This window comes from Oryzias latipes, chromosome 13 (genome assembly GCF_053564925.1).
Source record: "Oryzias latipes strain Hd-rR chromosome 13, Olatipes_Hd-rR_3.1".
Lineage (NCBI taxonomy): Eukaryota > Metazoa > Chordata > Actinopteri > Beloniformes > Adrianichthyidae > Oryzias > Oryzias latipes.
The window spans coordinates 20,666,990-20,679,396 of record NC_136249.1 but is presented as its reverse complement, the minus strand read 5'-3'; the positions used below and the strand labels follow the sequence as shown (position 1 = coordinate 20,679,396).

At 39.1% G+C, this 12,407-nt stretch overlaps 2 protein-coding genes across 4 annotated transcripts; both read left to right on the top strand.

The window, feature by feature from the left end:
* Positions 1–517: 517 nt before the first annotated feature.
* LOC105355434 (uncharacterized) lies at positions 518–3,349 on the top strand. Its single transcript, XM_011482575.4, has 9 exons — positions 518–667; positions 757–1,062; positions 1,131–1,184; positions 1,341–1,454; positions 1,557–1,587; positions 1,665–1,711; positions 1,792–1,842; positions 1,940–2,043; positions 3,073–3,349. The coding sequence occupies exons 1-9, from the start codon at positions 619–621 to the stop codon at positions 3,202–3,204; spliced, it is 888 nt and encodes a 295-aa protein (XP_011480877.2). The 5' UTR covers positions 518–618; the 3' UTR covers positions 3,205–3,349.
* A 22-nt stretch (positions 3,350–3,371) lies between these two features.
* Positions 3,372–12,182, top strand: nrgnb (neurogranin (protein kinase C substrate, RC3) b). 3 transcript variants are annotated; one of them, XM_078930078.1, is made up of 7 exons: positions 3,372–3,461; positions 3,671–3,831; positions 4,418–4,491; positions 5,001–5,041; positions 5,634–7,197; positions 10,318–10,473; positions 11,625–12,182. In XM_078930078.1, exons 2-7 carry the CDS (start codon positions 3,678–3,680, stop codon positions 11,646–11,648), a joined length of 2,013 nt encoding a protein of 670 aa, XP_078786204.1. In that variant the 5' UTR covers positions 3,372–3,461; positions 3,671–3,677; the 3' UTR covers positions 11,649–12,182. The 3 variants fall into 3 exon arrangements, with proteins under 3 accessions (XP_078786204.1, XP_078786203.1, XP_023817498.1); XM_078930077.1 differs by having other exon boundaries at positions 3,409–3,831; XM_023961730.2 differs by lacking the exons at positions 3,372–3,461; positions 3,671–3,831; positions 4,418–4,491; positions 5,001–5,041; positions 5,634–7,197 and adding an exon at positions 8,876–9,069.
* Positions 12,183–12,407: the final 225 nt, after the last annotated feature.

The window sequence follows — 12,407 nt, the reverse complement described above, 5'->3', positions numbered from 1 at the left end:
ATGTTGTGTCTAGTGTGGCAATTATTCATGTTGGCCATGTAGCATAATGTAAGAAATTTATGAAGCAGCATGAGGTTTACCTGTAAGATACTAAAACTACAGTTTGCTCATAAAAAATGGTTAAATGTCCTTTTTTTAATCTGTCAGGTTATGCAATTGCTAAATTAATCATTAAAAATAGGAAATGATTTAGTTCTGTTGAAGCAGGGAGGATGTTACACTACTGAATCTAGATTACCACGAAGAGGGGTGTTTTCCAAGCTGGGTGTCAAAACCATGCAAGAATATTGTATTTAAGCCCAAAAAAACGAAAAAGAAAAGAAATATATACATATATACATAGCTTTATCCATCAATGTAGTGCTATCATGTTCCAATCCCCATTTGACATTTAAAATTTGAACCAACGTTTTCTTTTAGGAACCTTAGATGCAATAAATGGAAAGTTGTGAATTATTTTTACACAACTCTGGATTCTGTCATCAGCCACTTCCTGTAGGAACATACATGTGGGTGCTTCAGAGAGATTTGCAGGTGCATGCACCACTACAGTGCAAAAGCACAGTATATTTAACTGCATGTCGACGTAGGAACAAGTCAGAAAAACAAAGACCAACAATGATGTTTCTTATCCCCTTAACCTTTCTCTCTTTAGGGGTCGCACACAGTGAGTAATAAGTCAATTATAAAAGTTTTTTCTAAGTTATATGAGGTAATATTTTACTGTGAAGTTAATCCGATTTGTCGTCTTTGCAGATTGTGCCAGCTGTGACAACACAAAGACTCGTGTTGACTTTGTGGCTGTAGAATTGGGGGGCACTGTCACGCTGAACTGCACCTACAACTGTTCCTCTGGATTTATTCGTAGCTACTGGGAAAAAGAGCCTGATAATTCTAGTGCATGTGGAACAATTTCAAGTACCACCATGTGTACTACTTCCCTCTGCCTATCGAATGTGTCAGCTAATGACTTAAACAAGAACTACACGTGCTATACCGAAGATACAGCCGACCCAAACCTTTCAAAAAAACCAGAGTGTATTTTTTCTCTTCATCGTCCAGGTAAAGCAAAAGTAAAACTTTTTTTTTTCTTTTTACCAAAAATTACAAAAATATTTTTTCCCATATAGTTGAAAAAGCTGTCCCAACCTGGACAGTGGCCATGGAAACTGATGAAAAAAGTGGTAAGTCTTGACAGGTTCATTTGTTAAATTATGTTACTATAAGGTTATTCGATATACATTCCAATAGATTTCTCTGCATATGCAGAAATACTACACGCTCATTTGTCTAAAAAAGAAGAGTATGTAAGTAAAAGCCACTCATTGTATTCGTATCAGTGTCAAGAGAAATGGAAGCTGAAATGAAGACTGCTGGGATTATCATTGTCGCCGTGGGTTTTTCAGCGATGCTTATCTTCAAGGCTGTCAGCTTTTGCATGGATAGATGGATCGGTAAAGCAATTGAAATAAATCACTAATATTTAGCAGAAAAAGTAAGAACAAGCTTTAAAAAAATAACACTTTTTTTCGTTTGTAACATCTATGTTTTAACAGTTACAGGGGATACATGTTCATTTAGATCAAGGTAAGTCGGGTTATACTTTTAGTTTCAATTCATTTTAACTTTAACGTGTCAATTGGTAATCTCTTCATCTTTGACAGTTTCAGCTCCCCAGAACCAACAAACACTGGCAGCATGTCAGGGAAAGGTATAGTGTAAAGTCATAAAATGAACACAGTTTCTAGCTCCCCAATTTAGAGCTGCAATCTAAAAAATGCCTTTTTTCAGGTACACAAACAACACAAGGGGAAAGGGTGACTTTGCGGATTCCTCCACCTGGTGAGATGATTTTTAATTCAGACAAAATGGATGGAAAAGTATACACTAAAGTGCATAAACTGATGATTACTGTGAATGATTTGTTTCTTTGACCCAGATGATGAGAGTGATACTGAGGTTCCATATGCAGACATAACAATAACAGTCCGAGGCGTCAGTACACCAGAGCTCTCACAAGTCAACTGCCTGACAATCGGAGAGGTATAAGCCAGTATTCAGCTGTTCAACAATTTTTGTATTTTATTTCATTCTTCTACTCCTTTTTTGGCTGGGGAATTTTTGTGGTCATGTAAAACTAAACCTAAAAAACAGTTGTGTTTTGCAGCATGCATCAAGCATTCCTATTCAGTCGTATTACCTGCTAGAACTGCATAAATAAAGTTACTTTTTTCAGTACACTAGCATGAAAAATTGGGAGGGATCCACACCCCCAGGTGAATAAAATAAAGATTAGAAGTGGTAAGTCAGCAAATTAGACATAGATTGTGGTTTCAAAGTGTTTCCAGCATCAAATACAATCCTTTATTTTCTTAATATACTTTAAATAGCATTCTGCTTCTATATTTGGAATTTAAAATGGGGCCTGGTATAAATCAAAAATATCTTTCTAGTTTCAGAAAAAGATTGTGATGCTGTATGTTATTGTGTTTGTTTATCAAAAAAAAATGTGTAAACTGATCAGTGATAGCACACCTCTGTACTCCTTTGTGTGCAAGGTTTTTAACCCTTGTGCTATCCTAGGCACTTTAACATTGGGAGTTGGGTCATCTGGACCCACTAGACAGTGCGCTGAACCTTTTTTCTTTAATGATTTGTGAACCTCACTGGTTTCCATGGATTACATGAAATCTTTCCACCTTTATCCACCTTTTTCAAGGTAGGAATAACACGTCAATGTAAGGATGGGGTCATCTAAGATAGCACAAGGATTAAAAGTCCATGGGAATTTTATTTTGAAAAGTGCATTGAAACAAAAATTGAAAAACAAACAAAACAAACTATGAAAAATTAATTAAAAATAATTTGAAAAATAAATTAAAAAAAAAAGAAGAAATCTTTACTTCTTTAGGTCAAGTCTTTAATGTTAATTTTGTTAATAATTTTTTTTACTCACGACACAAGTCCAGGTGTCATAACAGAACCCAGACACAAAGTTTGAAAACTTTTAAGTCACCCTTTGCTTCGGATTAACAACATGGTCCCCTTCCTTTGCCTGTTCTTTGTTTCCAGAGGTGGGGAGACGGCTCGCGGTCCCTTCTGCACGCGTCACGTTCTGCTGACAGGCTGCACGTGCCGCAACCCCGCGAGGTTAGCCGCAAAATGAGCACCACCTCCGAGTATGCGGTCATCACCTACGCTTAACGGATTTGACCTGCCGAAGAGATGCCTCAAAACGTGTCTTTAAAAATATTTTTTCTTGGCTTTTGATCATAAATGTTTAATTTTTTCATGCATGGGATGTAAATTGTGTAAATATTTTCTTTAAATAAAATCGCTTTTCTTGCCACTTGCCCGCGATTTTTGGTCCTTCTCGGTTCACCTACACAATGATGTTGCCTGGAAACAGATGTCAACAAGTGAAAGAGACCTTCGTCAGTAGCCAGTGTTTAACTGTGAAAGTAACCTTTTTAAAAAAATACTTTAAGGTTGAAATGTGGCATATTAGTAGTGTCACAAAACTTTGTCAACCTTAAAAAAGAGATACTTTAAGTGGTTTTCTGTTCTGTTAAGCTAAATATTACCACTAATTTTGCTCTTGGTTGGGTTAGCTTAATTTTGGACTAGCAAAACAAAAAACGTTCAAACTTCTCTTATAGCAAAAACACAGAGATTCAATGTCAGCGCATTTCTTCACCGCTCACCTGCGGGTCCCTCGGGGGCTCGGTGCCGTCATAGAGGGACTGGCCCGGGAAGTCCTCCGGGATCAGCCGGAAAACATCCCAGAATATGCTGCAAACTATTTTAATGGACTTCTCCGACAAAGAGAAGGTAAGTGCAGTACGTGCAGTACCCGGGGGGTCTGGAATTGCTGAGAGTTTGGGGAGGGCTATAAGTATATACATAAATAAATGCGATTTACCATTTTTCACATTTGAGGGACAGTCACCGCATTGCCCCCTGTTTCCCATGCCTATATTCAGGCTTGTTGTACTCTCTTTTTGAATGAAAAAAATACTTTCTATAATATCCTAGTATAATATCATGGTGGCGTAGCACTTTTCCCTCACAGCAAAAAGGCCTCCTAGTTTAAGTCCCGGCTGGGGGACCTGAAACAGAACACCAATGGGGAACCTTTTTGTGTGGAGTTTGCATGTTCTCCCTGTGCATGCGTGGGTTTTCTCTGGGGACTCTGGCTTCCTCCCATCATCCAAAAACGTGGGTTAACTGGTTGCTATAAATTGTCCCTAGCTGTGAATGTGAGTGTGCATGGGTGTGTGATTGTGGTCCAGGGTGTCCCCTGCCTTTGCCCACGAGTGGCCGAGATAGGCTCCGGCAGCTCAGTGACCCTGAAAGGGACAAATTGGGTTTAGAAGATGAATGAATGGTATGGTACTTTTGTTTCTTTCTTTCCTAGAGAGTGGCGTGGACCCTGCTGCGTGGGCGGCCAAACTAGAAGATAGATACCACAACAACCATGACTTCACTGATGTATGGTTTCCATTCTAACTACTATTTCCTGTAAAAGTTTAACTGTAATATAATTTCTTGAAATCACATTTTAAATTAATAAGTAAAAAACAAAAGTATTTTTAACCCTAATATGCTTTAAGCAAGACAGACCAATAACCATTGTTTCTGATTTAAATATCATATTTCTATGTAAAGTTCATAACCACAAGATGACTCCACCCCAGCCCTGCACTTTCTTTTCTCAAACCACATTGTGCAGATGTTATCCATACCAAGAACTTCAATAAATTGAAAGAAAAGGGTTTTTTTCTCTGGTTATTTTCTTTTTACCTTTTCTCTTCCTATAGCTTTATGTAACCTTTGGCACAGATTAAATAATTTCATTACATTCCCTGGTATGAACAGTTTTTATGTCATTGTTGTAATAATTGCTTATGAAAAATAGTAAATCTGGGAAGTTGCTTTGATCCTGTTTTTGCTACTTTTTATCTTTAGTCTAATAACATTTTTTCTTCTGCCTATTGCAGGTGGCTGAAAAGAAAAGTGCACCCGAGATGACTTGTTCTACGTGAGTCTCACTCTGTTTTCAGTGAGAAGGATCAACAGAAGACAGAGAGGGACAGATAGAAGCAAAGGCCAGCCGGGCTGTAATAAAATTACAGCGTTCCTTATCAATAACACTGGTTCTTAGAGGATTCCAATTTTAGATACGGTGATTTATTTATCTGGTCTGAATTAAAGCATCCTAGAAAAAATGTGTCATCAGTCACCAGTAATAAGCTGTACTCACGAAGAAGTTCATTTACTGTAGAAATTAATGGATAAACACCTTTTTTTTAAAGTTGGCATCCAATTTTATGAGGATTAAAATGTTTAAGGATTTTAAAGGATCAGTCCTTGAGTCTTCATGGTTTAAATTAATTTTTTTTAAGTGCTTAGATCAGTGCAGTACGTTTAGACTTGCAATCCCACAAAACTTAGAGGTAGAGGCAGAATTTATTATCATGAGACCAAAAGCTACAGAAGAGCAATCCCAGAATTCCATTCAGTGTGTAGAAGACTGTCTTTTTTATTTTTTTCTTCCACAAGAATTGATTTAATCACTAGCTTGGCTTCCTTCTCATTTTTGCGACCCTCTTTTTTTTTTTTTTACTTCATAGAGATGCATTTGAGAAGCCTCAAATAAAAGAAGAATCAAGTTATCCTACAGAATCCTCAGCTCTTCTGACCAAACCCATCACTGCCTCTGAAAATTCGCTTTTGTCCCAAAGCTCTGAAGAATCTGACGTGCGATCAGATGAATCGAGTGGGACCGACGGAGACCAACACCTAAACCTAAACAGTCCAGATGTTGAAATGGGCAACACGGACTCCAAACCAACGAGTGCATTGTCATTGGCGGGAACTTCAAATGTTGATGTGGAGTTAGTGGATAAAGGAGGTGATGTGCAAAGAAGTCCACTTACACATAATCAATTTTTAGATCTAGAAGCAGAGGAAGTCTTACAACCTGCAGAATCAGTGAAAAATCCCACAAACTCTGGACTAGCTGATGTAGACGATGTAGAACTTCATAAAACTGAGGAATCATTTGAAGGTGACGCACCTGTTTCTGAAGAAGAAAAAAGTGTGAAACTTCAGCTTGAGGTAGCTAATGAAGAGTTGTTCCTTTCTCAAAGCAAAATCTCTCAGGGCAGCCAGGATGAACCAGAACAAGCCCAGAGTGCAGATGATGAGGATGCTGTTGCTTCATGTGGCGAAAACGATGATGGTGGGATTCCAACTGATGCCACATTAGTTTTTGATGACATCCCAAAGGAGGATTCTTTGGCTGAGCTGAGCTCAGATCAGCCCTCAAGTTCAGTTAGAATGGAAGGGTCAGAAGAAAAGACTTCAGCTGAAAACACACAAATGAACTTGTTAGAAGAGCAGCAGAAGGAAGCGTTAACTGAGCCTCCTGTTGGTTTAGTAGACCAAATCAGAAGTGATACAGAAGACCAATCTAAACCTGAAATGGAGGTTGACTCTGAAGGGGAACAAATGGAAAACCGGTCTTTGGCATTTGAAATAATGGAAGAGGATATGGACAAAAATAACTCCAATTTAAATGACAGTGATGATGGTGAGAAGGATAAAGGCGTTAAAAGCATCAGCGCATCAGATCAGCCCACCACCGAGGCAGAAAATGACATTCGAGTGGATAAAGCAGATCATAAAGATGAAGAGGAGATGAGTGAAGGCCAGGATGAGCAGAGTCAAGAGACAGAAAAAGAGGCACATCCTTGCTCAAGAGAAGACGAGGGGACAGACGCGGGGGACGGAGATGAAGGGGAAACATGTATGCAGGGTAAAGGTGAGGTGGGGAACCAAGAAATGAAAGATGGTGAGATGGATGCCGATCCATCACAATTAACCCAGTTAAGTGGATCTATGGCTGGAATGGAGGCAGAGAGCGAAACCTGTGAGGAAAGTGCACGCCTCTCACCACAGGAGAAGGAGGAAAGTCAGAAAGCTCTTGTGGAGACACAGCGAGAGAACACGGTGGGAAAAAAAGAGGTCGCCCAGGATGAAATGACTGATTTAAATCCACAGGAGAAGAGTGTTCCACTGGAATATGAGCAAACCAGCAACCTCTCCCATAATGCAGACATAATAACTGAAAGCCATGAAGGAGAAAGGGCAGATGAACCTGAAAGGGACCCATCAGAACCTATAAGTCAAAAGGTAATCTGAACTCTTTATTTTTTCCACAAATTGTGCCTGACAAATGTACATAGACGTGCTGGCTTTATATTTGCCACCATAAGTTGAGTGTCACAGACTGTGGATAAAAACCTCCTCTTCACTCACAGGGAGGTTAAAGGTGTGATGAAGAGATTACAGTGTGCCCTGCTTTCATCACTCCCTATTGATGTCACTCCCACAAGAGTCACACACAAGAAGAATCAGAGCTTTAAACTTTCTGCCGTTAAACGATCAAAAACGTCTTCAGAAGTGTACCATATTCTATGTGACATTCATCACAGACTTCTGCTTCAAAGCGTGGCAGCAATTTCCATTGAAGTGTGTTGGATGCCATTTGAGGCCTTGTGCTCTGCCACATGGTTATAAAATCTGCAGTGCATCAGCTCTCCTCCCCTCTGAAAGCGGAGCAAAGACAGGAACTTGAGTCAGTAATCTGTAATCATAAAAAGGGAAAACGCCAAACAATTTGTCCTCTGAAGTGGCCCTTTAACATTTTTATGCTGTGACTGTTAGCCCTGTCAGATTCCTCCGGACTCGCTCTAATCACAACAGGGTGGGAGTGTGGGATGGGGGTACTCAGAGTGTTACCATGGTAACCCCCCCACCATCCAGCTCGCTTTTGGTGTCGTCATGGAATTAATAGAAGATGGTGATGCAGATAGTTGCTAGGCACCCTGGTAACAGTTATCTGCCTTTCAGACTAGTTCCTAACTCACTTATTACAAGCAAAACATCCCCCTGTGCGGTTCGGTTTTGTACAAGTTCTATCAGCTAAAACTGCTGCCTCACGGCCACTCGGCTGTGACCTGGCAGCTTTTCCATATGGTGTTGTAAAGTTTACACTTCAAATTTACAGTTTACTATAAAGCCCTATACATATATTTTACCTCAGTCATGTCAGGTGGAGAATCGTCAATGATTGTTCTGCCGTGATCATAAAGCACCTGCATCATTTTCATTCTCAACATCAGTTTTACTACATAATTGATAAGAATATGAACTAAGGCTGATAAAGCCACCTCCAAGCCATTAGACACAACTTTAAAATATATTGTGAATGGTTAGCAAGCTGACATGAGAGCATTATCGTCAGGCATATACCTCTGATAGATGGATGTTTTCTGAATCTCCCTGTCTTGTCTGTGAGGCTGGCAGAGGCGTGTGGGCGGCCATACCAACTGGGATCACAAGGATGGAGAGGGCTGAAAGCTCACTCGGCCTCTAATGAATGTACAACACCTCCCAGTGTAAAATAATCCAAGATGCTTTGACTGTTTGGTTTTTCACACTATTTGGAGAATCCGGAACTCAGCAAATATCGTTTACGACCATCTGGGTTTTACAGTGCAACTCTATATTGGTCATCTTTACTTATTTCTGGAGTTAGTTTCTAAAAGAGAGTATTTTTCTATGCCTTTTACTTTCACAGTTTAGTGTCAAAAAGCTGTGAAACTCCTGTTAAACCTCTTCTTTTTTTTTTTTTTTGCTGTCACCTTACACAGGTAATAACGTGTCTATGTAGCTACACTGCCTTTTCTTTTGTTTAAAGTAAAATGAACTCAGCGGGTCAGAAACCTTAATGAGACAGAAAAGATGAAACACATGCTGCTGTGTTTGTAGGAGGTCTCTCTTTCCCTCCCTCCATCCGTCCCTCTTTCTCTCCTCGCGCTCTTCTCATTCTGCGTGAGCGGCGGTTTCTGAACATACAGGGGGATTGTTAGTGAGAGCCAGCCAGGCATCTGTATTATTTCAGAGACTTATTTTCAAAAGGAAAAATTTAGGCAAGTTCCAGTGGGTCCGCTCACGGGAAGACTAAAGCCACCTCTGAGAAAAGACATGGACTGTCACAATGTGAGTAGATGCTTCCGATCAACTTTTTTTTGTCGTGAAATCTGTTTTCTTTTTTCTGTAACTATAAATACAGTTATTTAGAAAACACAAATAGCTTTTTTATGTGGTAAATGGTGCTTTGGAGGATTGTTGGTCCTCTATCAATGCTATCTGTTGTTTACTTGTGCTTCTAAAAATGTACATTTCTCTTATAACTAAGGCTTGAAAGTATATATATATATATATATATATATATATATATATATATATATATATATATATATTTTAATAAGATTATAGGATATTAGTGTTTGAATGTTGACATCAGTTCTTTGTCAAAGGAGGTCTAAGTCAGATAAAAAGCCAGAAGGTTTGTGTGGCAATGAAGGCGAGTTTTTGTTATTTTTATTTTGGCCGTAAAAATACAGTCCATCTCTGTTACTGTCAGAGCTGGATGCTGGCTGCTCGGTGAGCAGTCAGACTGATAGGCTAATGAAAGCTGGCTGCACAGGTGGGTGGTCACACTCCCACACTGGAGGGGTTTCACTGGAGACATGATGCACTGCCTCAGCAAGATAGTGGGATGACAGTGGGATCATTCTATGGGCTGCCTTTGTATGAAATGTCAGTCTTCCACCACAGGAAAAGCACGGGCTTCAGTTGATCTCTTTTTCTTCCACACAGTTTAAATAGGTGTTTATATAACTTTTCAAAAAGCCTTGGCATTATTTTTTTTGACAGTCTGACAAGCCAGGGTTTTTTTTTTTCCTCCACCCACCCTCGCTTTCCTTTGGGACACTGTACTCGCAGTAGAGAGGAGCTGAGAGTGTTGACTGTAGCGACATTTCTGCTGGGTCATCCTTCTTGGGAAACTTGAAGAACAAGAACTTTTAATCCTTTTTTTGTGAATATTTTTTTTTACATGTTTTTCAGATTTTGGAAAAAGATTTTTGACTTTTTTTTCCTATGTACTAAATACATACATGTGATGGAAATAGTGACAAATGAGAAAAAAATTTTTTTTAGCAATTTATTGCGAAAAAAAGCAAATTTGAAGAGAAGAAGAGACCTGCTGCTTAGAAAACCTCACCCGAAGAGATAAAGCAGTTGGGCGTATACCGTTTCACTTCCAAAACATGGTCTTTCAATTTGTCAAAGCTGAAATATTCTCACTCTCAGTAGTGCTTTTATTGAGAAATCATCATCAGATGATCCCAAAATCTGTTTCTCCTGCTGAGATGAGCTACGACTGGATTGCTGTTTTACCAGGAGGAGTGCAGCCGGCCCCAGGAGGAGGAGGACATCATGGACATCCCCCTGGACGACCCTGAGGCCAACAGGGCAGCGGCCAAGATCCAAGCGGGATTTCGTGGCCACATGACCCGTAAGAAGCTGAAACCAGAAGACAAAACAGAAGGGGAGGAGGTAAGCAGCAGTAAGATGGAGCTCAAAGGCCAAAACCAATAGGTCAAAGGAATCCTCCTATTTTGAGTTACTGACTTACAGAAGCTGTCAATACAGGAAGTTGCAAGATTTGGGTTAGAGGGAGATGTTTTTGAAGACTTAAAGCCTTGATGTTATTATTAAAAAAAATTACAAATATTAGACAAAGTGACAAAGAGATTACCATTTTAAAGATGAAGAAATTCATTCGAATCCTAACACAATTAAGTACATTTATTAAAGCGCCTTTAGGCTTAACTCAAGGGTGATATGCGCAAGACTCAACTGCATGACTCATTTAATTACCCCATACTGTCTTCAACAACTGATGAGTCTTTCAGCCATTTTCTGCTTAAGGGTTTGGATGAATCTACTTTTGGTTTAATGTGAAATCACATATGCCAAAAAAGGTCTTCTTTCTAGGAAAATGTCATTTTGCATCATTAGAGGAAGAAAATCTGACTTTTTTTTTTCAAGAAAAATATTTTCTGCCACTTAGGCTTTGTGTTTTCACATTGGAAACCTACTTCCAGAGCTTTTTAAAAACTATTTGAAATGCTTTCTAAAGAAAAGAAAAAAAAACATTTTCATGTTTTTAATAGCCTTGCAAACCTGTTCTTTGTATGTAAAACATCCAAACTAAAAGTAGGGAGGGAATGTGCGGAAAACACAAATGATCTGCATCAATGGTTTTTCCGTAACCTAGTTGCAGCTGCTTTTTATCCTCAGGTAGGAAATGTATATTTAGCTTCAGGTGTTTCTCACTGCAGTTTATGTTTAAAAGGGCCAAGCAGAATTAATGGACCTGTCAGAATGGAAGCGAGCATCTTTAGCTCCTCTCACTGGGGTAGACCCCTTTTTTTTCTCTTTTTATAACTAGAGTACGCATCTGTCATTATCAGAAATCATAGGGAATTAAATTCACAGTCTGCGCATTCCTTTAAAACTGTGTTAATTTTAGTGACAGCAGCTACATAAATACAAAAATTGGAATCAGGGTTTGATCTATTTTAGTTGGTTCAGTTTCATTTTGTTGACAAGTTTTCTCCTAGTTTTCCTCGGTGTCATAGACTAACCTTGAACGAAGGAGGAACAGTTTTTGTAAACTATGCTGCTCCTGTTTCTGTTTTAAGAGACAGGAAGATCGGGGACAGTAGGGAAGGATGACACATCTGCACCAGAACACTAACGCCCCCCTGTCCTTACCTGGATGAAGAGAAAGAGGAGAGGCGCGGCGGGGAGAGATGGCTGGCATCGGATGGCTCTTAGACACATCTTTTTAACCCCAGGAGGCTTTTTTTTTTCTTTTCTTTTTTTAAGCACAATTTAGCAGTAGAAAATGAACTGTTGAGGGTGTGTTATGTGAATTTTGTGAACTTTAACACTCCTTCTCTGCTTCTTCAGCAGCCTCATCAGTCCGGATGTCTTTGACCCAGAATTTGCAACTCACTGCATGTACTTGTGAAACTTCTGGTAGTGTGCTACTTTACTGTGAATGTGAAGATGAATGTCCTCTAAATGCTAAACAGGGCTTTTTTGATGGATACGTGCATATTGTCTACAGTATAGACACTTTGTGTGCATCACTTTTAGTGATTAGTGGCTTTTGGCTTTTTCTTTTCTTTTGACCTGCTTGTATCTAATAAACCCTGCAATTGCAAAATTATTAAAATTTCCAAAATGAACAAAAATAGTAGTTATCTATGTCCTTTTTGTTTATCACTGTTTCTTTACCCACAATAGGTCTCCTTTCACTTTTAAGAGCATTTTCTATAAATCTGATCTCCCACAGTGAGCATGCATTCTTTCAATATTTTTTTGTCCTCCTTCCAAATCCATTTGTTTCACATCTTGCCAATGGACTTTTTTTCCCCCAACTACTGTGAATACAGCTGTGTATTTGTATTTTAAGAGTT